Raw genomic sequence first — 25,618 nt, forward strand, 5'->3', positions numbered from 1 at the left:
AAAATAAATACTATCACGTCATGGTACCATGAGGGCACTACGTCAGGCAAGGTGATGCACTCCACCTCGGGTTTTCTATGGTGGGGCGGTCGGTAAAGAATTTTGTTTTTTTTTTTATTGAAAAGGAGGTTTGACCATCCAAAATTTTACTAAAAAGAGTTAATTGTACATTCGGACACTTGTCTTGGTGCTCACGTGGATGAAGAGCTCTCCAAGAACTAGAGACCAATGAAAACACTATTCGAATTTCTCGAATAGATAGATGAGAGGACTCGAACTCTAGGCCAACTTTTGAGGGCCTAACCACCCTTTTAACCATTAAGGCCCACAACACCCTTTTGCGCGTGAGCGAATCACCGCGGGCGGTGCGCGCGGTTATGCACCGCCCGCGGTGCACAAAGAATTTCTCTGCTAATCTAATCCCCGAGAAATTCTTTCCTTGGCTACTAAGGCCCAGTTCGGCACTAATCATAAAAATATTGATAAATTATTTATACCATATAAATCTTATGTCTTGATTCCAACATTAAAACCTTTGTCATTGACCAGTTTTCCCGTTCGGTCGTCGGCTCACCGCTCCAAGACTCCCGCGAGACTCCTAAGAAGCAAATTTGGGAAAACGTTGGAAAAATCAAGGAAAGCAAGGAAAAGACGGAAAAAATTAAAAAGGTAAGACCCTTTCCCACCTAGATTGATTTTTTTTTTTTTTTTTCTACTTCCTTTACTTTTCATTTCATTTATTTTTTCGGGGGAGGAGAGCACCTGAGAGAGATCAGAGGGGTTTTCTTTGGTTCGAAGGTTTTCTTCTCAAACATCGAGGATTTGTACAAGTTGTGGCGGCATGAGTGGGTTCCTTGTGGTTTTAAGAGCTCAATCTTGGTAGAAGCATGAGATTTTGGGGTTTTGCGGATTTTGTTAGAAAGGGATTCCTTTTTGGCTGCAAAGTTGCTGCCGCTCCAAACCTCCCACTTGATTAAGACTCAAAAAACTGGGAAAAGCATAGAAAAAACCAGATCTGTGGGGAAGATCGGTATTATTTTTGCTTATTCTCAATGCAAACTCTCTCCCTTTAGATGCTTCTTTATCCTTGTCTTTTAAATTGTACCCATCACACTGATCTCAACTCCCTGTATTTTTTATCTCAACTTGAGCTCAAAGCAAGCCCTACTGTATGTCAGTACCCCAAATGGATAAAGCCCAAGAAGTTGCACTGACCCGGATGAAGGCATCAGTTCAGAAGCTTGGTGGTTCTGCGGAGGTATACCTTTGCGCATAATGCACCACCACCACTAATGCATATAGAAATATATACATGTATGTGTATATTGTTTTATGTATGTCTATGTGTATGTTCTTTTGTACATTAACTATTCAAGTTCGAGTATGCTTCTTTGTTCGCTTCTTAGTTCAAGTTTTGATCTTAACTGTTTGGAATATTTGCAGAGGTCTGGAGACCCAACATTGATGAGGTTCTTGATTGCAAGATCAATGGACCCACAAAAGGCAGCAAAAATGTTTGTACAGTGGCAGAAATGGAGGGCTGCTTTTGTTCCAAATGGGTTTATTCCTGAATCTCAAATTCCAGATGAATTGGAAGCAAGAAAGACCTATCTGCAGGGTTTATCAAAAGATGGTTATCCAGTGTTGATTTTCAAAGGAAGCAGGCATTTTGCCTGTAAGGATCATCTCCAATGCAAGAGTAAGTAGCTAAATGCCATGGTTATACTCCTTATCACACATTGGGCATATGCAACTAGCTTCCTTGTAAGCATGGGTTGGTTTTTCTCTTGCATTGTCATATGATATCCTCTCTAGTTATTTGACAATTAGATCCAATTAGCAACTTTCTTTTTGACTTTTGTATTGATAGAACCATACAAGTTAGACTTTATGAATCATTTGACATGGTAGAATTTTGTTTTTGCAATCTAGGTTGTAGCAAGTTTCATTTTCTCACATTCATGTTGCTAGAAACCAATATCCATGTCAAGATAATTCTTTGGAGTTATTTGTCCATGACAAATTTTTCTATTTCCCATTACAGTTTTCAGTTTCATCCATGACAATTTGACGTGATAATTAGGCTGGCAAAATATGATCCGATCTGCTAATCCGATCCGTATTCGATCCGTTATAAAGAGATTTGGGTTTAGGCTAAACGGATTTGGGTCATAAACGGATCAACTCGTTTCATCCGTTTAATAAGTGGGTCGGATTTGGATTTTAGATATCTGACCCGTTTAACTTGTTTAATATTCAGGTCGGATTGAGTCAGATAACCTATTTAATCTGTTTAACCTATTTCTGATCCATTTAACCCGACTTGTTTAATCTGTTTAACCTATTTAATATCTATTTAACCTGTTTAAAATCTGTTTAACCTGTTTTTGATCCATTTAACTCGATCCGTTTAACCTGTTTAATCCTTGTAATCTAATTTGACCTATTTAATAAATGGATTAAACGGATCGGATCGGGTTATCTGTTTAATAAACAGGTCGGATTCAGGTTTGAATTTTTGACCCGTTTAATAAACAGGTCGGGTTTGGATTGATGATTTTCTAATTCGATCCGTTTATGATTCGATCCAATCCGATTGCCACCTTTAGTGATAATGAGTCATCTAGATCCATAATCATTGATCCTGGCTTGATAGCTATTTTCTTCGGACAGAGCAAACAAGGACATTCCATCTTTTTAGTTGGGAACAACTTTAAAGCTGCTCCCTAGATACCTTGGCCAACATATTTGACCATCACAGTAATTAAGTTAAGTAAAAAAAAAAAAAGCATCCATCAACAATGCATCTCCGCTTTCACATTTTTTAATCTCTGTGAATAAATATGGTAGGCTCCCATCAGTATGGCAATGCTGCTTTGGTGTTAAGTTTGTTCTATATTGGCAGAATAATGGGGATTGATAAATTGAAATGCAGCTTTAATAAGAAGTGACTTTTTGTATGGTTAAGGGACAATATCAATATGTCCGATACTCTATTTGCAGTACTGAGCCTTGGCTCAGTATTTAAAGCAAAACAATTATTGAAATAAGTTCAACTTCTCAGCCTTGGCTTAGCATTATCATGACAATACCTAGCAAGTGAACATTTTATTTATTACCTTTGCCTTTTGGTGCAGGATTTGTGGTTTATATGCTGGACAAAGCTATTGCAAGGTACACTTCAAATTATACTGAATGCGGTTAAAAAGTAAAAATGTGTAGATTTTTGTTTTTTTTGGTTGTTGTGGCGGGGGGGGGGGGGGGGGGTTGTTGTGTTCATTTGAGGCATAGTTGAATGATATGCATGGTGTTTGTCTTTCAGGGCCATTAATTTAGACAAAATGATTGCAAGTATTTCTTTCTCTACTATATAAGGTGTTCATAAATTTATGAAACAAGCATATTCTTTTATATTGTAGCTACGTAGATCATACACTAAAACAGATTATTAGCGACGAAAAATTTTCATCGCTAATAATCAATTTTCGTCGCTAATAATATTAGCGACGAAATTTTGATCGCTAATATTTCGTCGCAAATAATTCCAAGGTTGATAATATTTTACGACGAAAAAAAAATTTCATCGCAAACATTATTAGCGATGAAATTTTGATCGCTAATATTTCGTCGTAAATAATTCCATCGTTGATAATATTTTACGACGAAAAAAAAATTTCATCGCTAATAAAAGATATTTACGATGAATATTTTTTGTTGTTAAAAAAAATTAACAAAAAGTTTAATATAAAAATAGGTTTTTACGATGAAAAATTTTCGTCACTATTATTTGCTAAAGTTTTAGTGACGAAAATTTCCGTCGCAAAAAACTATTTTTGCAACAAAAATAATTCGTCACTATTAATTTAATAAAAAAAAATATTTAAAAAAAATTGAATAATATTAGTGACGAAAAAATTTATTGTAAATAAAATTATTTGCGACGAATATTTTTTCATCGTTGTTAATTATATATTTATTGATAAATTAAATTATATTAGTAAAATATTTTTAGTGACGAATATTTCGTCGGGAATAATTTCGTCGCTAATAATTTAGTCATATTTTTTAAAAAAAATTACAAATATATATTTTAAATTTATATGTATAATATTTTTTATAAATTAAAAAAAATTAAAATAAAAAATTTACACAATAAATTGATAAATAAATTTTATTATTTTATTATATTAAATTAAAATTACAAGATATTTGAAATAAAAAAAAGTACATCAGTAAGCCGTCAAATATCGACATCTGGAGAACGAGCTGGAGACGAAGAGCGCTCAACGGAGCTCGGATCGACGATGGAGCTCGGATCGGTTTGCTGTTGCCTCATCAGCTGTATCGTCTGCTCCATCTACGCCATCCGCTCCATCTGGATTTGGAAGCGTTAATAGTCGTCAATGCGTGTAGCCAACTCCTGAGCTTGCTGTCGATCCTCGATAGTCTGCCTCTGCACCTCCGTCAGTCGAGCCTCGCACTTTGAATGGATGTCTGTCCTAGATGTGCATGAGGATGAGGGAGCAGTGATCCCATATCCTAGACCCCTAACATAATAAGGTCTCATACCGAGCATCCGATCACAAATCTCATCATCTGTGGGTGCGGTCGAGTCCTCAGGGTAGGCTGGGATCTAATCTCTGTCATATGATCCTGAAAATTAAAATTATAGTTATTTTAATTTTGTAATAAAAATCAGATTGCGAATGAAAAATAATTGAAAAAACTTACAAAAAGCTCTTGGCTCTCCGTCGTCCACTCCCCTGACCGTCGCTGGTGGGTCCGTTGGTAGATATCGATCATATCAAGAAGCTTGCCACTCTCAGCATCTCTTTGCAATTGGAGAATTAATTAAAAAAATTTAAATAACTAGAGAATTATATGCTAATTAGAAATTAAAAATTACTTACCATGTGCTCTATGTGACGAGCAAACGATCTCGAACTCCCACAATGCAGCACGGTCTGTCTCGCCCTATTCGTCTGGACACATCGTTTCTGTAAAATTATCAATAAAATTAGTGGATAAAAAATTTAATTTAAGAATAAATGATTAAGTCATTAAATTATAAAAAAAAAAATTTAGATGTGTAGTCTGATATGTCGGATCTTCGTACTGTCAGCATATAGTAGTCCAATCATCTATGATGATGCTGTCATAGGGTTGCTGCCGTGCTGCCTCCCCATGATCCTGCACCACCTGATACCAATGCTGATGCATGTGATGACGATAATCTTTGAAACGCAACGATAACTGAATGTCGATGGCTCGTCTCACACGATCTTCGTCAAAATTAGTGATATCAAATACACCCTGCCAATAACAAATATTAGAAGAATACTATACAAATTAAATATTCACAATATAATTTATTTTATCTGTAAGTGGAAGTAGAAAATCTCTCTCTGAGTCGGTAGAACGTGATGCCAATCGAAGAGCGTCACGGGGGCATAACTGCGGCATATGATGCCCAGCTCAGTCTGCCATGGGTCACACCATCCCCTAATGGGTCTGGTGTAGCTGGCCGGTATCTCGATCCGGAGATGCTGTTCCGGGTGCTCGCGTCTCCAATGCTTCAGAGCGAGGTTCTTCGATGGATCTCGCCCTCGCCTCACCATCGATGAGGACTCACTTGAAACAATAATAAATAAATTATTAATATGATCCAAATAAAAGAATCAAATTTTATTATATATAAAATATAATAGTTAATACCATTGGGACCCGTCTCACTGGGACCTGCCTCATTGGGACCTGTCGGTGTAGGACCCTCTGACAGTGAAGCTAGTGCGGCAATGGAGATCGGTGGAGGTGCCTCAACCTCTGAGGCATCTGCAGGGAGCTGTGAACGCAAACGTCGTCGTCTGTCTCCTGATACCATATCTACGAAAATTGAGATATAAATAAATATAATGTTGAATAATAATAGTAGAAATCAAATAATATTCTAATAAATACAATTATATCGCATACCATTATTGGAAGATAAAATTAAACAAAGAATATAGATCTACTCATCAATATTCGTATCTTCCTCGATGTATAGATCTGTTAGGATTTGACGCCTCGAGATTCAGTCCACATTGAGCCCACAGGAAGGTTCGCGGCGAAAAACGGAGTCCAACGAAACCAAGATCACTCGAAACGGAGCTCGGATGGAGGAGATACGAGCTTTTGAAGTCGGCACGAGATTCGAGGCGGCGGAGGACCGCCGGCGACCGGCGGCAGCGGCGCGACTGCAGGCGGCGGCGCGCGGGACGCGCGACCCACGTGGGCGGGCGGCCCAGGCGGGCGTGCGGCCCAGGCGCGCGCAGGCCCGCGCGCGGGAGCGGGCCGGCCCAGGCCCAACAGCCTGCTGGCCCTTTGCCCCGGTCCACCGTGGATCGAGCGGTCCACGACTGGGCCTGTGGACCGCGTGGGCGTTTCCCACGCGTTTCTCGCGGTCCACGGCACTTCCGTGGACCGGAGCGCGATCTGAGGGCGTGGGTGGCTCCCGATCTTGATCCGACGGTCTAGGGGTTATCTGGCTTTGTTTAGGACTCCTAATCCATCTCTAATCAAGTTTTAAGCCCTTTAAATAGGGCTGATCGGTAACAGAGAGGATTTGTGGTTGGTTTTTTGCGCCGTACGAGAACCTAGAGAAGAGAGAGGCGGAAGCGCTGAGAGAGGAGCAGGAGGCTCCTGGACAGCGGTCGCCAGGTACTTCAGGGGTTCAGGGGGTCTTTCAAGAGAGAGCTTTTGTGAGAGAATCTTCTAGTGAGAGAGAATTGGGTGTACAAGGGTTGAGGGTGAGGTCTCCTCTTGTAAAATTTTTTTTTTCATAGTGAAGTTTGCATGCCCCATGGAGGCGAGCCCTTTTGTGGCTGATCCACGTATTTTGATTGTTTTTCTTTTGTTCTGTTTCTTCTTCCTGCTGCATCGCGTGGTACTGAAAGGATCTTGGGAGGTGGTGTCCTGGCCAGACATCCACCCAACAAGTGGTATCAGAGCAAGGCGGTACAAGGACGCAGATTGCAGTGGTGGTGAGCAAGACTGAAGATGGAGAAAACAGGAACAATCAAGATGGAGATCAACAAGTTCGATGGTAAGAGCAATTTCTTCTTGTGGCAGGCAAGGGTGAAAGACGTACTCATCCAACAGGGGTTGATCGATGCTCTCTTGTGCGATGAGAAGCCGACCACCATGGAGGTGCGGGATTGGAAGCGACTACAGATGCAGGCGGTGAGTACCATCCGCATGTACCTAGCGGATGAGGTGGTGATCCATGTACTAAGCGAGACTTCTCCGACGGTGCTGTGGTCGAAGCTCGAGGAGTTGTACATGGCGAAGTCTCTCACCAACACACTTTTCCTCTGGAGGCAGTTTTACCAACTGCGGATGACTGAGGGACAAAGCGTGTAGGAGCATTTGAGCCACTTCCAGAAGATCCTCACCGACCTCCTAAGCATTGGTGAGAATATTGAGGAGAAGACCAGGGCGCTGGTTTTGCTGGCGTCGCTTTTCCCTTCGTACGAATCCTTGGTGACTGCTCTTCTAGTGGGGAAGAGCACTATCAAGATGGACGAGATCACCGCGGCGATACTCCAGAACGAGGTTCTCAAGAGGGAGAACCCAGTTTCGAGCTCAGGTGGCGATAGCTCAGCTTTGATAGCTTCTAGAGGAGCAGAAGGCCGTAGACGGAGCGACAGGAGATCGCAACGAGGGCGGTCCAAGTCCAGGAGGGACTTGAGCAAAATCAGATGTTACCGGTGTGAGGAGCTGGGGCACCTAGTCAGAGATTGCCCTCAACTCAAAAATCGGACGGTGGCTGCTGTAGCGACGGCCGGCAGTGATTCAGATGGAGATGTCCTGGAGATATCTGACGAGGTATCTACTTCTTCCTAGCAGTGGATATTAGATTCTGCATGTCCCTATCATGTATGTTGCAGAGAGGAGCAGTTTGACTCCCTGGAGAACAGTGAGGGCACTGTATATCTATCGGATGGATCGAGCTATGCGATCAGAGGCATTGGGACGGTCAGTTGGAGAACACATGACGGTGCGGTGAGGAGATTGGGGGAGGTCCGATACATATCCGATTTCAGGTGGAATCTTATCTCACTTAGCAGATTGGATTCAAGAGGCTACAGGACGGTAGCTGGTGGAGGAATCCTGAGGGTGTTACGCGGCGATAGGATTGTGCTGGAGGGGAAGAATGGGAGCAGAGGACATTATTACCTGGCGGGAAGCCCAGTGCAAGGTGGAGCTTCGGGAGTCAGGTGGAGCTCAGAGCGAGGTGGAGCTCCAAGAGGCGGATCGGGCACGAGACAGGAGACTCGAGAGGACGAGAGGCGACGTCGCAAGGTGAGATTCCTATTGCCGTAGGATGATGCCCCGAGCAGGTCTCAGGTCAGGAGCACAGCATACGACGGAGATGGGATCGAGCAGCCTGGCTCGACTCTCATGTTTGCCCATCCATGATCAGCAGGCGATTGCCCCATGGCATGGGGGCGAGGAGATCCAGAAGCTCTCGAAGTTTGGAGGAGGCCGAATATCGAGTCGAGATGGAGATTGTTAGGATTTGACGTCTCGAGATTCAGCCCACATTGAGCCCACAGGGAGGTTCGCAGTGAAAAACGGAGTCCAACGAGACCAAGATCATCCGAAACGGAGCTCGGATGGAGGAGATACGAGCTTTTGAAGTCGACACGAGATTCGAGGCGGCAGAGGACCGCCGGCGACTGACGGCGGGCGGCAGTGGCGCAGCTGCAGGCGGCGGCGCGCGGGACGCGCGACCCACGCGAGCGGGCGGCCCAGGCGGGCGCACGGCCCAGCTGGGCGTGCGGCCCAGGCGCGCAGGCCCGCGCACGGGAGCGGGCTGGCCCAGGCCTAGCGGCCTGCTGGCCCTTTGCCCCGGTCCACCGTGGATCGGGCGGTCCACGACTGGGCCTGTGGACTGCGTGGGCGTTTCCCACACGTTTCTCGCGGTCCACGGCACTATTCCGTGGACCGAAGCGCGATCTAAGGGTGTGGGTGGCTCCTGGTCTTGATCCGACGGTCTAGAGGTTATCTGACTTTGTTTAGGACTCCTAATCCATCTTTAATCAAGTTTTAAGCCCTTTAAATAGGGCTGATCGGTAACAGAGAGGATTTATGGTTGGTTTTTTGCGCCGTACGAGAACCCAGAGAAGAGAGAGGCGGAAGTGCTGAGAGAGGAGCAGGAGGTTCCTGGACAACGGTCGCCAGGCACTTCAGGGGTTCAGGGGGTCTTTCAAGAGAGAGCTTTTGTGAGGGGAACTTCTAGTGAGAGAGAATTGGGTGTACAAGGATTGAGGGTGAGGTCTCCTCTTGTAAATTTTTTTTTTCACAGTGAAGTTTGCATGTCCCGTGGAGGCGAGCCCTTTTGTGGCTGATCCACGTATTTTGATTGTTTTTCTTTTGTTCTGTTTCTTCTTTCTTCCTGCTGCATCGCGTGGTACTGCAAGGATCTTGGGAGGTGGTGTCCTGGCCAGACATCCACCCAACAAGATCCTCGTCCAAATCACAGTAATCGATATATGTGTTGTCTTCTATCTCATCGTCATTTATGAACTGATCGTCGTCCTCTGACTCACCAAGATTAAATACAAAATCAGCTTCAACTTCGTTGGACGAAAGATCAGCCCTATTCAAAGGTGCCGTTACAAGTTCTTCATCAACCAAGAGCTCGGTTAATGTTTATTCTTCTTGCTGAAAAGCTTTCTCTTCATGTAAATTTGAATTTTCATCTATCTCTAATCGAGTTGGTATGTCATATATGCCTTTAGGTGTTATTTTTTGTACAATATGTCAATTACTTCAATACTTTAGATCTTTTAAATATATTACTTGTTTCGCTTGAGTTGCTAATATATACGGCTCATTTTGGTACCATGTTCGTGCAAGATTTACACTGATAAATTGTGAATCGATATGAATATCGATCTTTTTATTACTAATATCCCATCATTTACACTGAAATAAAAATATAAAATTACTGGACCCATACTTCAGTTCTATGATATCTATCAGTACACTATAATAATCAATCTCTTCTTCTCCTTCATATTCTGTTGTAGCAATTCCACTATTCTGGATCCGTCGTTGCATCTCAAGCTCCCTTGTGTGAAATCTCATTCCTTCAATGATACAGGATGTGTAGTGATTAATCTTTCGATCGGGATCACATGCTAAATCATGCAACTCATCGGTCGCACCCACTTTTTTATTGAAATACTTATATTTCATCTACATCATAAGATAAAAAATTATGTTGGTTTAAATAATATTATTTATAAGTAAATAAATAATGTATTACTAATATAACTTAGAAAATCATCAAATTATTTTACAAATTTTTTCTTATGTCAATCATTGGTAATCCGTATTATTCTCTCTACATAGTATACTCTTGTGCTTACTGCAAGAAGTTATGATTTTTAATTTTATATCGACATGAAAAAATTTTTAGAAATTAAATAGTATGGTAAGATGATACTTACTCAATAAAATCTTCAATTTCTTTATAATTATTTAGAACGTAAAAGTGTGCTTTGGATAGCTCGTTTACGTCTATTAATTCATATCTCCTTGTACCAGTAGGTCGAACCATTTGTTTAAATATAGACAACGTCGGTTCATTGTCACCTCATTCATGGTCTGCATTACGATCTACACGATTGAATCTTGTTTCGATGTTGTTAAGATTCATCGAGCAGAACGTGATACATTCAGTAGCTATATATGCTTTCGCTATAGATCCTTCAGGCCTTGCTTTATTGTGCACATATTTTTTTAAGGTGCACAAGAATCTGCAAACAAAAATAAATTTAAATTTTAGAAATACATTTACATCTTATTATTGATATGACAAAGTACGTATAACTTTTTTACTTTTTAATAGGATACATCCATCGATAATGTACCGGTTTGACCAAAAAAGCTTCTTTTGGAAGATGAACAGCCAGATGCACTTTAACATCAAAAAATGATGGTAGAAAATTTTTTTCTAACTTATAAAGAATGAGTACAATATCTTTCTCTGATCTCTCAAGTAAGTTAATCTTCAATTTTTGACAACAATTCTCGGAAGAATACTCCCAGCTCAATCATTGCAGTTTGACCATCACCATCTAAATAACCACGCATGACCACAGGAAGCAAACGTTTCATCATCATATAGGAGTCATGACTTTTCATGTCAGAGATATTGCCGTCGTTGTTTCCAACATACCGCGATACGTTTAAAGCGTATGCATCAGAAAACTTTACGATTTTGAACCATCCACAGAAATTTTTTTCCTCTCCAAACAGTGAATAATATGCGGGTGGCATAAAAAATCTCTCACTTCGACGAACTAAATACAACTCCGATCGGATTTTCATTTTCTGCAAATTAAGGCGAGCTTTTGTACCATCTTTTATTTTTTCTGAAATATTCAATACAGTACCGATGATATTATCACAAATATTCTTTTTAATGTGCATTACATCCAGATTACGACGAAGTAGTAGCTGTTTCCAATATGACAGTTTGAAAAAGATGTTTTGCTTCGTCCAATTCAGCTCAGCTTCAGTACGCTTTCGCTTGTGAGTACTCGATGTTTTTTCAAATTGAACGTTTTCAATGACTTAAAGTTGTTCTAAAATTTCTGCTCCACTTAACTCCTTAAGTGGCAGACGCCGATCGGACTTACCATCAAAATATTGATTATAATGGGTCCTCCAAGAATGATTAGCCGGAAGAAATCGTTGATGACCCATGAAACATATTTTCCGTCCGTGCTTTAAATGTAAAGAGGATGCATTCCTATTGCATATTGGACATGCAAGATATCCTTTGGTGCTCCATCCAGATAAATTTTCATATGCCGAAAAATTATTTATGGTTCATAGAATCGAAGCATGCAACTTAAAATTACTTCGACTCACAGAATCATATGTCTGTATCCTGTTTTTCCATGACTCCAGATCATAAATTAAAGGTCGTAAATATACATCAATTTCATTACCTAGTACTTTTGGACTTGGAATCAATAGTGACATAAAAATAAATGATTCTTTCATGCACTTCCAAGGTGACACATTATATACAACTAGCATCACAAGCCACAAGCTGTAAGAGGTACTCAGATTGCCAAAGGGATTAAATCCATCTGTCGCTAGACCAAGCCAGATATTGCGCGGATCACTCGCAAAGTGCAGATTCTTTGCATCGAAGTCTTTCCACACTAAAGAGTCGGTTGGGTGGCTAAGTATGTTTTCTTTCGGAACCTGCTGCTCATAATGCCATCTCATTTCTTCAGCTGTTTTTGTGGATATATACAACCTTTGAAGTCTTAGAATCAATGAAAAATATCTCAAAATCTTTTGAGGTATCTTCTTTGCTTTTCTATTATCAATTTTGTATCTAGGCTCACCGTATTTCGGACATTCAGTTGTTTGTTCGTTATCCTTATAAAATAATATGCAGTCATTTTTGCAGGCATATATAGGAGTATAGCCAGGTCCCATTTTTCGCATGTATATTTTTGCTTCAAAATATGATTTCGGAAGTCTCTCTCAATCGGGCAGAGCTGTTTTAATCAATATTAAAATTTGGTCAAATGACTTCTGACTCCAACGGTTCACGATTTTAATATGAAGCAATTTTATCAAAAATTCTAACTCAAAAATTTTTGTACAATTTAGATAGAGTGGCTCTCGTGAATCTCTTACAAGCTTTGCAAACTGTTCAGAAGTTTCTTCTATCTCAAACCGGATATTATGCTCATGATCAGAATTAATTTCAGATGCAACAGTATTCATGCGTACATTTGAACAAGCATCTTGATGTAAATCATCTAACAATTCTTCAATATCACTATGTTCGACAGGTCCAGCACCATCAGTACTATCATCTTCAGTATCGTCATCGTCGTGCACCACTTCATTCGGATCATCCTCCCTATGCCATATCTAACAAGTATACTTCTTATCCATACCATATTGTAGCAGATGCTCCTCAATAAATGTTATGTGACGATATATCAAATTGACACATCTCTTGCATGGACACTTTATCTGACTAGCACTATCAGCCTTATGCCGTGCAAAGTCAATGAAATCTTGAACTCCTTTTCGATATTCAGGCAAAAAAATACCTCTAGCGTTCATCCAACTTTTGTTAATATTCATCTAACAACAAATACAAAATTATTAACAACCAAAATAAAATTTAGTGGTATTCTGGATCTCGATCTGAATTTCAGACTAAATCGCATTCCGAATTCCAACTAAAATTTCGATCCGGATCCAGATCCGGATCACTTGATACAAAATGCATGATCCTATCTTTTTCAACTCATTACTAACAGGTGTGGTCCTATCTCTTTCAGAAAAGTAATAATCTCATTATTGTTATTAGTGGATATTTCATCTTATTTTTCTAAAAATTTTGGCAGTATCTCCCCATAGTTCTCCAACTATACGATGTAGATATGGTGTCTACGCACCCTATCCACAATATACCGGGAGAACAATGGACAGATAACTACTGAATACCACATAATGAAATGAAATATCAATTATTAACAACAATAATATTATTACTTTTTCAAAAAGTCTGAATACGGGACATCCAAGTTTCGATCTCGATAAAGATCGAAACTTGAACGAGAATCTATGGCTCAATATAATTTAAGTACCATCTTTGAATGTGCATTCGAAGATAGATTTCTAATTTATCAAAAAAGAATAACTTCGTATTGAAATTTCTTCATTAGAAATTTCAATAGAATTTTTTCTAAAATAATTTTTTTTTTATTTATAATTTGAGCAGCATACAAAACAGCACATAAAATAATTGAATTATAACAAGTAACAGCAACGTGCATTGTGTTAGTAAAAAAATAATTAGTCAAATAATTAAATAATTTCAGCAGTAATACTAAAAAATAATATACAACAATTATAATAATTTCAACATCATATTTCATCCTCATGAAGACCTGACCTGACTCGCCCCATCCCAACCCCACCTGTCCTAGCCCGGCCCGGCATGGATCGGACCCGACCCACCCCAGCCCGACCCGACCTGCCCTATCCTGGCTCGAATCGGAACCGACCTGGCCCGGACCCTACCATCCCCGACCCGCCCCGACCCGGCTCCACTTGACCAGCCCCAGCCCGACCCTGACCTGACCAGCCCCCGCCCCCGCCCCGGCTCTACCATCCTCGGCCCCAGCCCGACCTGACTCGGCTCCACTTGACCCACGCCAGCCCGACCCGACCAGCCCGAATCAGAATCGACCCGGCCTGGACCCTACCATCCCCGATTCGACCCATCCTGGCCCGACCCGCCCCAGCCCGACTGGACCCGACCCGGCTCCACCTGACCAGCCCCAGCCTGACCCGACCCTGCCTGACCCACCCCGCCCCGGCTCCGCCGTCCCCGATCCCAGCCCGACCCGACCCAGCTCCACCCACCCGCGCCAGCCCGACCGGCCCCATCCAGGCCCGACCCACCCCAACCCAAGCCCGACCCATCCGAACCCACGCGTGCTCGGGCCGCAGGCCCCGCGGCTCGCAGGCCCTGCGTGCTCGGCCTGCCGTCCCCGGCACAGCTGTGCCCCGACTCGCTGTTGTCGGCTCCGGATCTGGCTCGCCGGCCCCTCTCTGGCCCACCGTCGCTGGCCCGACCCGCAGGCCCCGGCACAGCCGCGACCCAACCCCATCCCGGCTTGTCGTCGTCGGCTCTAGCTTCGGCTCAGTGGCCCCGGCCCCTCCCGGCCCGTTGTCGCAGGCCTCATGTGGTTGTGGCCTGCAGATCGCACGTGGCCACGGCCCGCCGTCCCGGCCCAGGCGTGCCATCCTCTGCACGCCAACCGCGGCACGCCGGCCTTGTGCCGTTCCCTGTCCCTGTCCCGAACCCACCCAAAAAAAAAGAGTCGACGTCGTCGGCTCCGGCTCGTCGGCCCCGGCCCATCATCGTTGTGGTTCGCAGGCCCCACGTGGCCGCGGCCTGCCGTCATCGTCATGGTTCGCAGGCCCCACGTGGCCGCGGCCCGCCGTCCCGGCCCAGGCGCACCATCCCTAGCACGCCGTCCCCAACACGTTCCCCATCTCTGTCCGCGGTCGAAACCCACCCCCCCAAAAAAAAAATAGAGATGAAGTCGACTCACCTCGGCGGTGGTGGCAGAGGAAATCGGAGGCACGCGGGATGCGGGGGGGGAGGAAGCTCGCGGGAGGGGGAGGAAGCCAGATTGCCGGGGGGACGAGGAAGAAAAATGAGTTTTCAATGGGAGTTGATGGGACGTGGGGTATTAGCAACGCAAATTTTCGTCGCTAATAATCAATTTTCGTCGTGAATAATTCGAACAAAAAATATTTGCGATAAAAAATTAATTTTCATCGCTAATAATTTTCGTCAAAAAAAAATTTTGTTGAAAAAATTCAGCCTTGGGAAAATATTATTGATGACGAAAATTTTTTATTTCGTCGCTGATTACATAATTAACGACGAAGATTTTTTTCATCGCTAATAATTAATAAAAAATAATTTTTTATTTAAAAAAAAATTTCTGACCAAGTCTTGTTTCCCGTATTATTTTCTTTCATTCATTTTTCATTCATGTCTTAGCCACAATAATACAATAATATATGTATATATGTGTGTGTATATATATAGCTGATGTAGTAAATATATTAATTTTTCTGAACATTTTAGTAATGAGATGGATAAACTATGGTAAGAACAAAAACTTACAACAATTTTGCCACTTCTCATCGACAGTCATCTCGATGAAGCATGGGTGATGCAGTGCAAGCATCCACTTCTCAAGGGCCTATACCACCACTTATTATAGAGGACCCGTAACGATTCAACGACCTGATTCGACAGGTCCAAGCATTGACCAACACCGTCCAGCATTTACAACAAATCACAGAGCAATAACAATCCCCACAACATGCTCCCAAACTATGCCCTCTCCGTGTAGCCAGCAAAATTGCTTTCAGAGAATCTCCCTCGAGGTGCGCATCATTCTGTCCTGATCGATCGACAATCACCGCCCCATCAGTATCTAGGCACGAAGAATAATGCCAACATTCTTCGGTCTCCTCCAATGGAGATTCGACCTTGGGCTACTCTCCGTGCCTCACAAAATCTCGTCGGAAGGACCTTGAGCAAAAGGTCTGAAAGATCGAACATCATCTGGGCGAGATTCAAATGAGCAGTCAAAGGAATGACGACATCCTCAGCTTCAATTTTCAACCATCTTTCTTTTGATTCATCCTTCAAAAATTGATTTTGGATTGATTTAAGATGCCACAGATAGAGCCTTATAAAGATTGAGGATCATGGATATCTTAATATTCTATATACTTTTTTTCTGCACATATTATTTTTTAAAAGCTATCTAATATTTATTTTTATAAATATAGAAAAAATTACTATAATATATCTAAACATCCTTCAATAGAAAAATTTTTATCGCTAATAATCTGTGATTTATGAATTTTTTAAAATTTTTTATTTTTTTTAAATATTAGCGACGGAAATTTTTCATCGTAAATAGTGATTATTTACGACGAAAATATAATTTTTGTCGTAAATACATGTTATTTACGACGGAAATAGAGTTTATGTCATAAATAATTTATAATTTTTGAATTTTTAAATTTTTTTATTTTTTCTCATTTATTAGCGAGGAAAATTTTTCATTGTAAATAATAGAGTATTTACGATGAAAATTGAGTTTTTATCATCAATATTCGATTATTGACGACGTTAAATTTTCGTCGTAAATAATTTATAATTTTTAAATTTATAATTTTTTTTATTTTTTTCATGTATTAGCGACGAAAATATTACGTCGTAAATACTAGAGTATTTGTGACGGAAAATTTACTGTTCGTTGCAAGTACTCATTATTTATGACGTAATATTTTTGTCGCAAATAATCTTTAATTTTTGAATTTTTAAATTTTTTTTTTCAAATATTAGTGATGAAAATTTTTCATCGTAAATACTAGAGTATTTGTGACAGAAAATTAATTTTCATCGTAAATATACAAGTATTTATGACGTAACATTTTCGTCGTAAATAATCTGTAATTTTTGAATTTTTAAAATTTTTTATTTTTTTGCACAGATTAACGATGAAAAATTTTCGTCGTAAATAAAATATATTTGCGACGAAAATTTTATTTTCGTCGTCAATAATCCATCATTTATGACGTAATATTTTCGTCACAAATAATTTATAATTTTTATATTTTTAAAATTTTTTATTTTTTTTCAAATATTAGCGACGAAAATTTTTCGTCGTAAATACTAAAGTATTTGCGATAGAAAATGAGTTTCGTCGGGAATATGCCTGTATTTGTGACGTAATATGTAAGTCGCAAATAATCTGTAATTTTTAAATTTTTTATTTTTTTCACATATTAACGACGAAAAATTTTCGTTGTAAATAATATTAATTTGTGACGAAAATTTAGGTTTCGTCGTCAATATTCTATTATTTACGACATAATATTTTTGTCATAAATAATCTTTAATTGTTAAATTTTTAAAATTTTTTATTTTTTTTCAAATATTAGTGATGAAAATTATTTTCATCGTAAATAAATAATTATTAGTGATGAATTTTTGTTTCCTTCGTAAATATCCTTATTTGCGATGAAATATATTTTCGTCGTAAATAAATTCGTCGTAAAAATGGCATTTCTTGTAGTGGTAGTTAATGCTTGATGATTAACTATTATGAGCAAGATTATTATTGTTAATGCCCATAACATCATGTTAATTGTTTGTGGTGTTATGTAATGATAATAGGCAAAAGATATGAAAACAATGGTAATTAAATTATGACAGTTGCTTGTCACTTGTGCTCTTGATATCATAGATAATGAGATCCTTGTTATCTAAGTGGAACCGACAACTGAAGGGCGGTTCTGGCGAGTTGAATACATCTTGGAGACATCTGTACTGAAAAAAGAGCGGGCTGGCTAAGAATGTTATAGTTTTGGATGCTGAAATAGAAAGAGGTTTATCTGAAGAGCACTTTAGGTACTCTTTTACTAAAGCAGTTTGATTAAAATTTTTTTTTAAAAAAAGGCTTAAGTTTTGTCATGGTGGCAGCTCTTTTTTTAAATTTTCAGTTTAATGAATTTGAGTTCAAATGCCATAGCGCATAAGTATGTCCGTTCAAGCAAAATCATGATATTTCTAAATGTTATGACTGGATGCCCAAAATTTTGTTATCATCTGGATAACTGAAATGGTGAAGGAAATTATTTGTAAGGGAGCCCATGGTAAATCTCATGTTTTGCATGCTTATATCTTTATCTTTAATCTTCTTTCTAGCTCAGTTGTGATTGCACGATTGCTCATTTTTATAATGTAATTGTACCTGTAATGGTATTTTCTATTCGGACGAAAATTTGTATAAATGTCATTCCTCATGATCTTCTTCTATGTCTTTCAAGAACAAAAATTATAGAAATCATTTTCATAAGGCATATTGTTGACCCTGTTTCAGCTCGTTCAAAGGGTGCGAAATAGGAAATGAGAAGTTGATTGTGATTATTGATCTGCAGCATCTCACGTATAAGAACTTTGATGCACGTGGTTTAGTCAATGCAATACAGATTTTGCAGGTAATTTTCCCTAATGTAATTTTCTTTACAAGAAAACACTATTAGCTGTAGCCAAGAGGCAAAGATCTAAAGAATGCATAATGAGTAGAGATAGGAGAAATCTTTGTTTTAGTGATGGACTGAAGGGGAATATTTTTGTAAATACCCATAGTATTTAGACTTCATAGATCTTTTAAATTGTAAGTATACGTATATAGTTGGTACCCTCTTGGCAGCCCTTAATACAAGTTTCTTTGATTTATTATATATATAAAAAAAAAACAGTGTGAGATATGAAAAATGCAAAATTATAACGTAGTTACTTGAACTAATTGTGGAAAACATTTACACGGCTCGGCTCTAATGCCATTTGTAATATCATGGGCCAATTGTCCCAAAAAAAAAATAGTAGTAGCTAAAGTTGTTTATATGATCATTATACCTTATTTATGTTCCCAAGATCTTGCTCACTCCCTTCAGGACTTGGAACATCAAATTGTGTGTTAACCATACTTTTCACGCCAATCATTGGTCATACCTTTGGTGCATGTTGTATTTGTGCACTCACATTGGAGGCTACTTACATTATAGACGTGCCAAGAATGTTGAAGCTCGCCTTGACCATTCCCTTGCAATGTAATTCAAATAGCTTTAACAATTCTAGTTAAAGTAAGGTAGTTCATCTGATAATCATGACAAATTTTCTTATACCATAAAATTAACTACGACGTGCTTTCTTTTATTGCTACCTTTTTCTTTTTTATTTTGTTCATTCTAATATAATGTCAAGCCAAGCAAAAGGGCAGCCAGTAATGTTTCCTTCAGTGATTGTTCCACAACCATAGGTTTAGTTCAAGTAAATACTAAGATTTTTTTGAGTGTATACCCTTTTAAATATTGGATTTTGCATGGATATCCTTCTAAAATTGATATTTACATGATATCCTTATAAAATATTTATTTTGTATGTTTACCATTCTTTATCTTTTTTTTGGCATATGTACCTATACCATCTAATGCCGTTAAAGAATTAGCGGTTTAAAACTAAAATGGTTGAGATACCTTTGATGGGTATATGGGCAAAAATAACATTTAGAAGGGTATATATGTAAATAGCAAGTTGACAAGGGTATTCATGTAATTTTGCATATGTAGGAGGGTATATATGAAAAAATGATTTCTAAGTATATTGAAAAATTCAAAAATATTAATTAATATGATGGCACTCAAATTCCTGCATTTATTAATTAATATCGTAATCCTATATTTATTAATATTGTCTTAATTATGTCAGCTATGGACCTATAATGATCAAGACAATATTTTTGATCTACAATGATCAAGATAATATTTTGATCTATTAATTATTGTCTTAATTATTTTGATCTACAATGATCAAGATAATATTTTTTGATTGTAGAAATATGGATAATTTTTTTGATTTTATATATTATCTTAATTATTTTGATCTATAATGATCAAGATAATATTATTGCAATGAGATAATCTTTGTTGATTATAGAAACGTGGATAAATTTTTTGATTTTCAATCAAAAAATTTTTATAAAAATCTTATAGTAGGATATGGGATGTATTTTATATATTTTTAACAAGTACTTATTTTTAGAATTTAAATTGGTTGTTCACTTAATGTTATTTTCGTCTTAATATGATATCCAATGTCAAAGTTACCCCTTTTATTACTTCTAATTTGATATTGGACTTGTGTTGACTTTAATCATGTTAATTTTTAGGTTTAAAAATTTTATAGTCCATATTAATGCTCCAAACCATGGTTTGAAACCGCACCAAACTGTTTTTTTCAGTTTGGTTTGGTTTGGTTTCAAGCCTAAAATGGTTTTATTTGGTTTGGTTTGGTAATTGGTCAAACCGTTTTTACTGCCTTGGTTTAAAAACTCTTCTAAACTGCTCCAAATTGGACCATGCGTACCCCTATTAGCCAATAGGCATTGGTTGCTGGCCCATCAAGCCCAAGGGCATGGGCAACTCAGCCTGGTTGTTTTAGCTTACAAAATGGTTGGGCTCAAATCTTTACTCATCTAATTTCAAAGTCAGATTTAGTCTCCCCTTTAATGCTATTGGATTGAGTTCTAGTTATTTTAGCACTTCGAAGGTTGATATGGGGCATGGTTTGACAACATATATCCTCGCGGACTGTAAGTTTACCATGCACTTAAAAGCTTTTGCATTCACCTTTTTTTTGTTTTTTTGGCTGTGTACCTTTTCTCTGCTCTTGGAACATTGTCTTTCCTAGTATGTTATTTTTCTTTTTCAATATATGTAGTCTTTTTTCAAAAGATATATCAAAGTATTCTCATTTTCCTAATGTTGCTGCTTGTTAACACCAAGAACTTAGAAGCTGTGTCATGTCCTTGGAGTGAGCTTCCCTTCATACTGTTTACATAAAACAATTTATACTCATCAGATCCTCCTAATGCGTCATTGTCAGGAGTCCTTGTAATATCCATCACATTCTTGTCTATAACCCCTGGAGCTGCATCATATTTGAGCTTGATTAAACTGGGCTCTGGGAAACCATATCCCTCTTCTGAATAAGAAAGTAGCAATGTTAACAGGTTTAGGTGCCAACACAACAAGATTTGCATATGGTTGGGTAGAGAGATGCAGCAGCATTGTCTTTGACAACTGAATTTACTCAGCTATATATCATGCCTCACCTTTCTAAGAAACAAACTAAACAATTTATATGATGTCGGTTGTGCGCTGCAGAATTTGGAATATACAATTAGAGTGGATACAGAACACATGATTAACTGACGTCTTAATCCTTCATAATTTTCCAAACACTGTCAATTCGGTCTGCAAATACCATTTCTGTGCTGCTTGAGATAGTAGATACTTGATTTTGCTTGGCCATTTTGTGGAAATAATTTCTCATTGTTTAATTGAGTGAACAATCTGATAAGAGTTTTCAACTTTATCAGCAAAGAGATCTCATATTATCAACTCCACTTTTCTTAACGCGGAGATTATTTAAAATGATTTGGGGCGGAAATTAAACTAGAACTAAGTTTGTTTGAACATTGCTTCATTCCATTTTTAACACATTTATAAGTTGACCAAAAAGCAAGCGTGCTTTAAAACCTCTACTCTGGTGAGGACAACAACTGGTGATGGAGTAAAACATTGTCAATATGTTGACTGGTGCATTTCTTTGTATTTCTCTCTTCCCTTTGTTCTTTCATCTGATGACTTTTCATTGCATTTATAGAGATAGTTATATAATCTAGGATTTTCATTCATGCAGGCCTACTACCCAGAGCGTGTGGCAAAGTTGTTCTTTCTCCATATGCCACGTTTCTTTTCTAGTGTTTTGAAGATGATTACTCGCTACCTTGAGAAGGGAATACGAGAGAAGGTATGAGAACACTTGAATTAACTAGCGGTCGATTACGTAAATATGTTTCCCATAATTCTATTTCTCTAGGGTTAACTGTTATAATATTGAATAGTTTTTAATGCTTCAGTCATGGCATTTTTCTGTGTGCCCCTTCTTTGCTCTTATTATTTGCATTGAACTATTCTTCTGCACTTCTATGCCCATTAGTCTATCCTGGACACAACCAAACCCTTGCACCATCCTCTCAATATGTCTTTATTGGATGCTAACTCCGCCTTCCTAAGAATATATCAACCCACTTTTTATGTGGTACATTCTAATGTTTACTTCCATACAATCATCTTATCATCCTCCCCTTAACTATGTTTATTTTATGGACATGCTCCTTCTCGCTACGCAACACTCACTATCACATACTACTACCGTCCAAATTAAAATGCCCGTCTCTTGGAATTCTAATTTTTAAGGGAACATCAATTAATGCTTTCATGTCTTTTTTTATTTTTCAGAATTACCCTTACCAATTAATGCTTCCATGTGTAACTTTTTATTTTTTCTTGTAACAAGGGCAAGTTGGGAAACTTTGAATGTTTTCTTTCATTAAAAGTAAAAAAAATAGACATTTAAATTGGGACAGAACCTATTAACTTCACAGAGATTGTATTGTTGCATGGCGCTTTGCATATGCTTCTCCATTTTAATTACCTCACTTTGGTTTTGTAGAAATCATGTGCTTCAATAATTGTTCTTTTGTAGTACCAATGAAACAAAGATATTGAAAATGACCACACTGATGCCTTACTTTGTCTAATCTAACAATATATCATTCTTTCTCTCTTAATATAGCAGAAGTTCTGATCTACACATTCCGTTATACTTCTATTTTATATGAAAATCTTAGGTTCTAAGTACTCCTCCATCCAACCTATCTTAGCTTAACAAGTAACATGCACCAAGAATATCACCTCAAAAAATACTACCTAAATGCTTGGTAACGGTCTAGGGAGTGCAATTGCTAGAGCACTAGAGAATAAAGAGTAATAACTAGCTAATTTGTTCGTTCAAAAAATTTGTATTCCAAATTAACAAAATCTCATGTCATTTGGGTACATGAAATGGAAATCATAGCCTCATTTATTTAACTCCCTTGTTGTATCTTGAACCATCCAATAGTACTGACTTTTTGAAGACATCTGATAAAATAGAAAAAAAAATAGCACATGTAAAAATCATTCTAAAAAATCAATATATTGAAAAGATATCATTAATTTCATATTAATCATAAATCAAGAAAGATTCTTCCTCGTAAGAAAAAAATAATCTTTTTCATGTGAAGCGCTTCTTAGTAAGAAAATCCCATTCAGAAGAGATAAAACCACTGAGCTATTCCAACCAAGGACAATACCTTGAGCAAGAAACCAATGTATCCCCTCCGAGGTATCTTTTGAATTGTAATTCAAAGGACAAAATCATGAGCATCATGGATCAAAAAGAACAATATTTTACATGCTGAACCATGAATCTTTGACTGCAACACTAACCTATGTTCTCTTCTTTATCTCTTTTTAGCATCAATCCTATAAATCATTTCCTTTTATTTCTTCCATTTGAGAATACAAGGTGAGAGCCTATTTTATTAAATGGTCCCAAGCCCAATTTTTATTGTAGTTGACCACTATTATTATTTAATTTAACATGCCATATATATCATTTGGATCTAAATTTCAGCTACCTTTGTGGTAATGATTGCAGATTGTGATAGTGAAGAATGAAGAAAAAAGAGAATTCGTAGAGGAAATTGGTGAGGAGGCCTTACCGAAAGATGAAGGTGGTCGAGCACAACTTGTAGCTATCCAAGACGTTATAGTGCCCCCGTGGAACGGTTGATCCCCAAAATAGACTACTAAAGGCGGCAGCCAGTGATTTTGAAAAAGAAAAATAAAAAAAAGCAGGCACCTAGTGCCACACGTAAATTATTATAGAATTGCTACCGGCAAAAGAAAAACAGAGGAAAATGTGTATTTTTTCTGAATTTAAAATTTGTCAATTTGCTATATTGATGTGGCGTAATTTGAATGTCTTTTAGTTATTATATGGGAAGAAAATAATCTCTTTGCACGAGATTTACTAATAACTAATTTTGTGTCTGCACATGCAAATTAATCGAAGATTTTTTTTTATATTCAATAACTTATATATGCATGCTTGAGCATTGTAGAATTTTATTTTAAAGTAGTCCGATTAATTTTTGAATTCTTTTCATTAATTGTATGTAAGTGTTATTACTTATTACGTTAAATTGAATAAGGATTGGTTTGTCTGAACCAATATTGCATGGGAATAGGAAATGGAGAAGATCTTATCGAGTCACGTCAATTTAGTATTATAAGGTAGCGTGATTTGAAGGCTTTCTAACCTTTATACAAGAAGCAAACTGTATAAGAATATTATTCTCTGATGATGTGATATCATATCATAAGATAGTCCGTCATCTGCGCATTACAAGAAAATAGGTACGTAAACTGTATATGAAATTTACTACCATAGAATGACAGAATTGGTCCGCTTGGATCATTTCAAAAGAAGACATCTAAGCTTGAATGCACAATCTTGATAGACCGTAGAAACAAATTTCTAAAAAAAATCGTTTTCATCTATTGTGAATCTGGAATAAACTCCCTGAATGAATAATATTAAATTTTGTGAAAAATTTCTCATTTTTAGAGTACGGGTACTGAGATCGAGTTTGATTTTGTTTTAGTAATTGAGTGTTTGCACATATGTACACAAATGATGTTCTTTAACAATGATGCTTGAGAAGTCTTTAAAAGTTCCTTTGAGAGCACTGCTATAAATGTTAGATTGGCATAGCATTTCACTGGCTACGGCCATGTCACTGTTAAAGATCAGGTTTGCTAGAGTTGTTTCTTGTGTTGGAGACTATGAAAGTATAATCATTTGGTTTTCAATGGCAAATTTTGGACGCATGTTCAAGTGGTAGACAAGGCAGTGGCTCCCCAAGAGTTCTTTGAGGAGTTGGAGGGCAATGAAGCAAGTTGTGTATGGTGCAATCCAACCAAGGTCCACGCCCAGGTGAAATTGTAAATAGATCGCGTCTAAATATGGTGTATTAGACCATTTTAATGAAAGTGTGCTACATATGATTTTAGGTCCTACAACAATAATGCTAATCTTTTAATAGATATTATACAATTTTATTTATTGATTAACACACCATCCTTAGACTTAATTCATTTAATAATTGCTCCACGCAAAGATATATGGGGGGCTACCCCTGCTTCGATTATCAAAACAATTTTTATGGTGCTGTGAAGGTGAAGGATAATACAGCAAGTACATGTGTAGGCCTCTTGCGTAGAGATCATACACGTCGATTGGTTTTCGCCAAGCGCCGGGCATGCATCATAACATGGAGAGGAGGTCTGCCAGCCCTGGTCGAGTGCTGTATAAACGATGGTTGGGTGGGGCATAAACCAGGCTTCATTTTGATCTAATCAAGGTGAGTTTTTATGGTAGGTTATTTTGTCCCTTTACCGGTTTAAAGGCCCATCAGAGAAACTACCGAGAGGTTGCTGCAGGGATCCGCAGCCTTACCTT

The 25,618-nt window shown here is 38.4% G+C and overlaps 1 protein-coding gene across 3 annotated transcripts; it reads left to right on the plus strand.

Moving 5' to 3' along the window:
- Nucleotides 1-337: 337 nt before the first annotated feature.
- LOC105032176 (sec14 cytosolic factor) lies at nt 338-24,134 on the plus strand. 3 transcript variants are annotated; one of them, XM_029260941.2, is made up of 8 exons: nt 338-456; nt 550-669; nt 1,152-1,258; nt 1,444-1,699; nt 3,138-3,174; nt 18,522-18,639; nt 21,908-22,018; nt 23,753-24,134. In XM_029260941.2, exons 3-8 carry the CDS (start codon nt 1,172-1,174, stop codon nt 23,885-23,887), a joined length of 744 nt encoding a protein of 247 aa, XP_029116774.1. In that variant the 5' UTR covers nt 338-456; nt 550-669; nt 1,152-1,171; the 3' UTR covers nt 23,888-24,134. The 3 variants fall into 3 exon arrangements, with proteins under 3 accessions (XP_029116774.1, XP_010904847.1, XP_029116776.1); XM_010906545.4 differs by having other exon boundaries at nt 1,159-1,258; XM_029260943.2 differs by having other exon boundaries at nt 1,179-1,258.
- Nucleotides 24,135-25,618: the final 1,484 nt, after the last annotated feature.

This window comes from Elaeis guineensis, chromosome 7 (genome assembly GCF_000442705.2).
Source record: "Elaeis guineensis isolate ETL-2024a chromosome 7, EG11, whole genome shotgun sequence".
Taxonomy (NCBI): Eukaryota; Viridiplantae; Streptophyta; class Magnoliopsida; order Arecales; family Arecaceae; genus Elaeis; species Elaeis guineensis.

Bases quoted from the DNA above. Each gene is read 5' to 3' on its own strand.
- LOC105032176 (XM_029260941.2), top strand. From the start codon at position 1,172: ATGTCAGTACCCCAAATGGATAAAGCCCAAGAAGTTGCACTGACCCGG. The intron at 3,175-18,521 runs GTACACTTCAAA...ACCCTGTTTCAG, and splicing joins CTGGACAAAGCTATTGCAAG to CTCGTTCAAAGGGTGCGAAA. The intron at 22,019-23,752 runs GTATGAGAACAC...TAATGATTGCAG, and splicing joins AGAAGGGAATACGAGAGAAG to ATTGTGATAGTGAAGAATGA.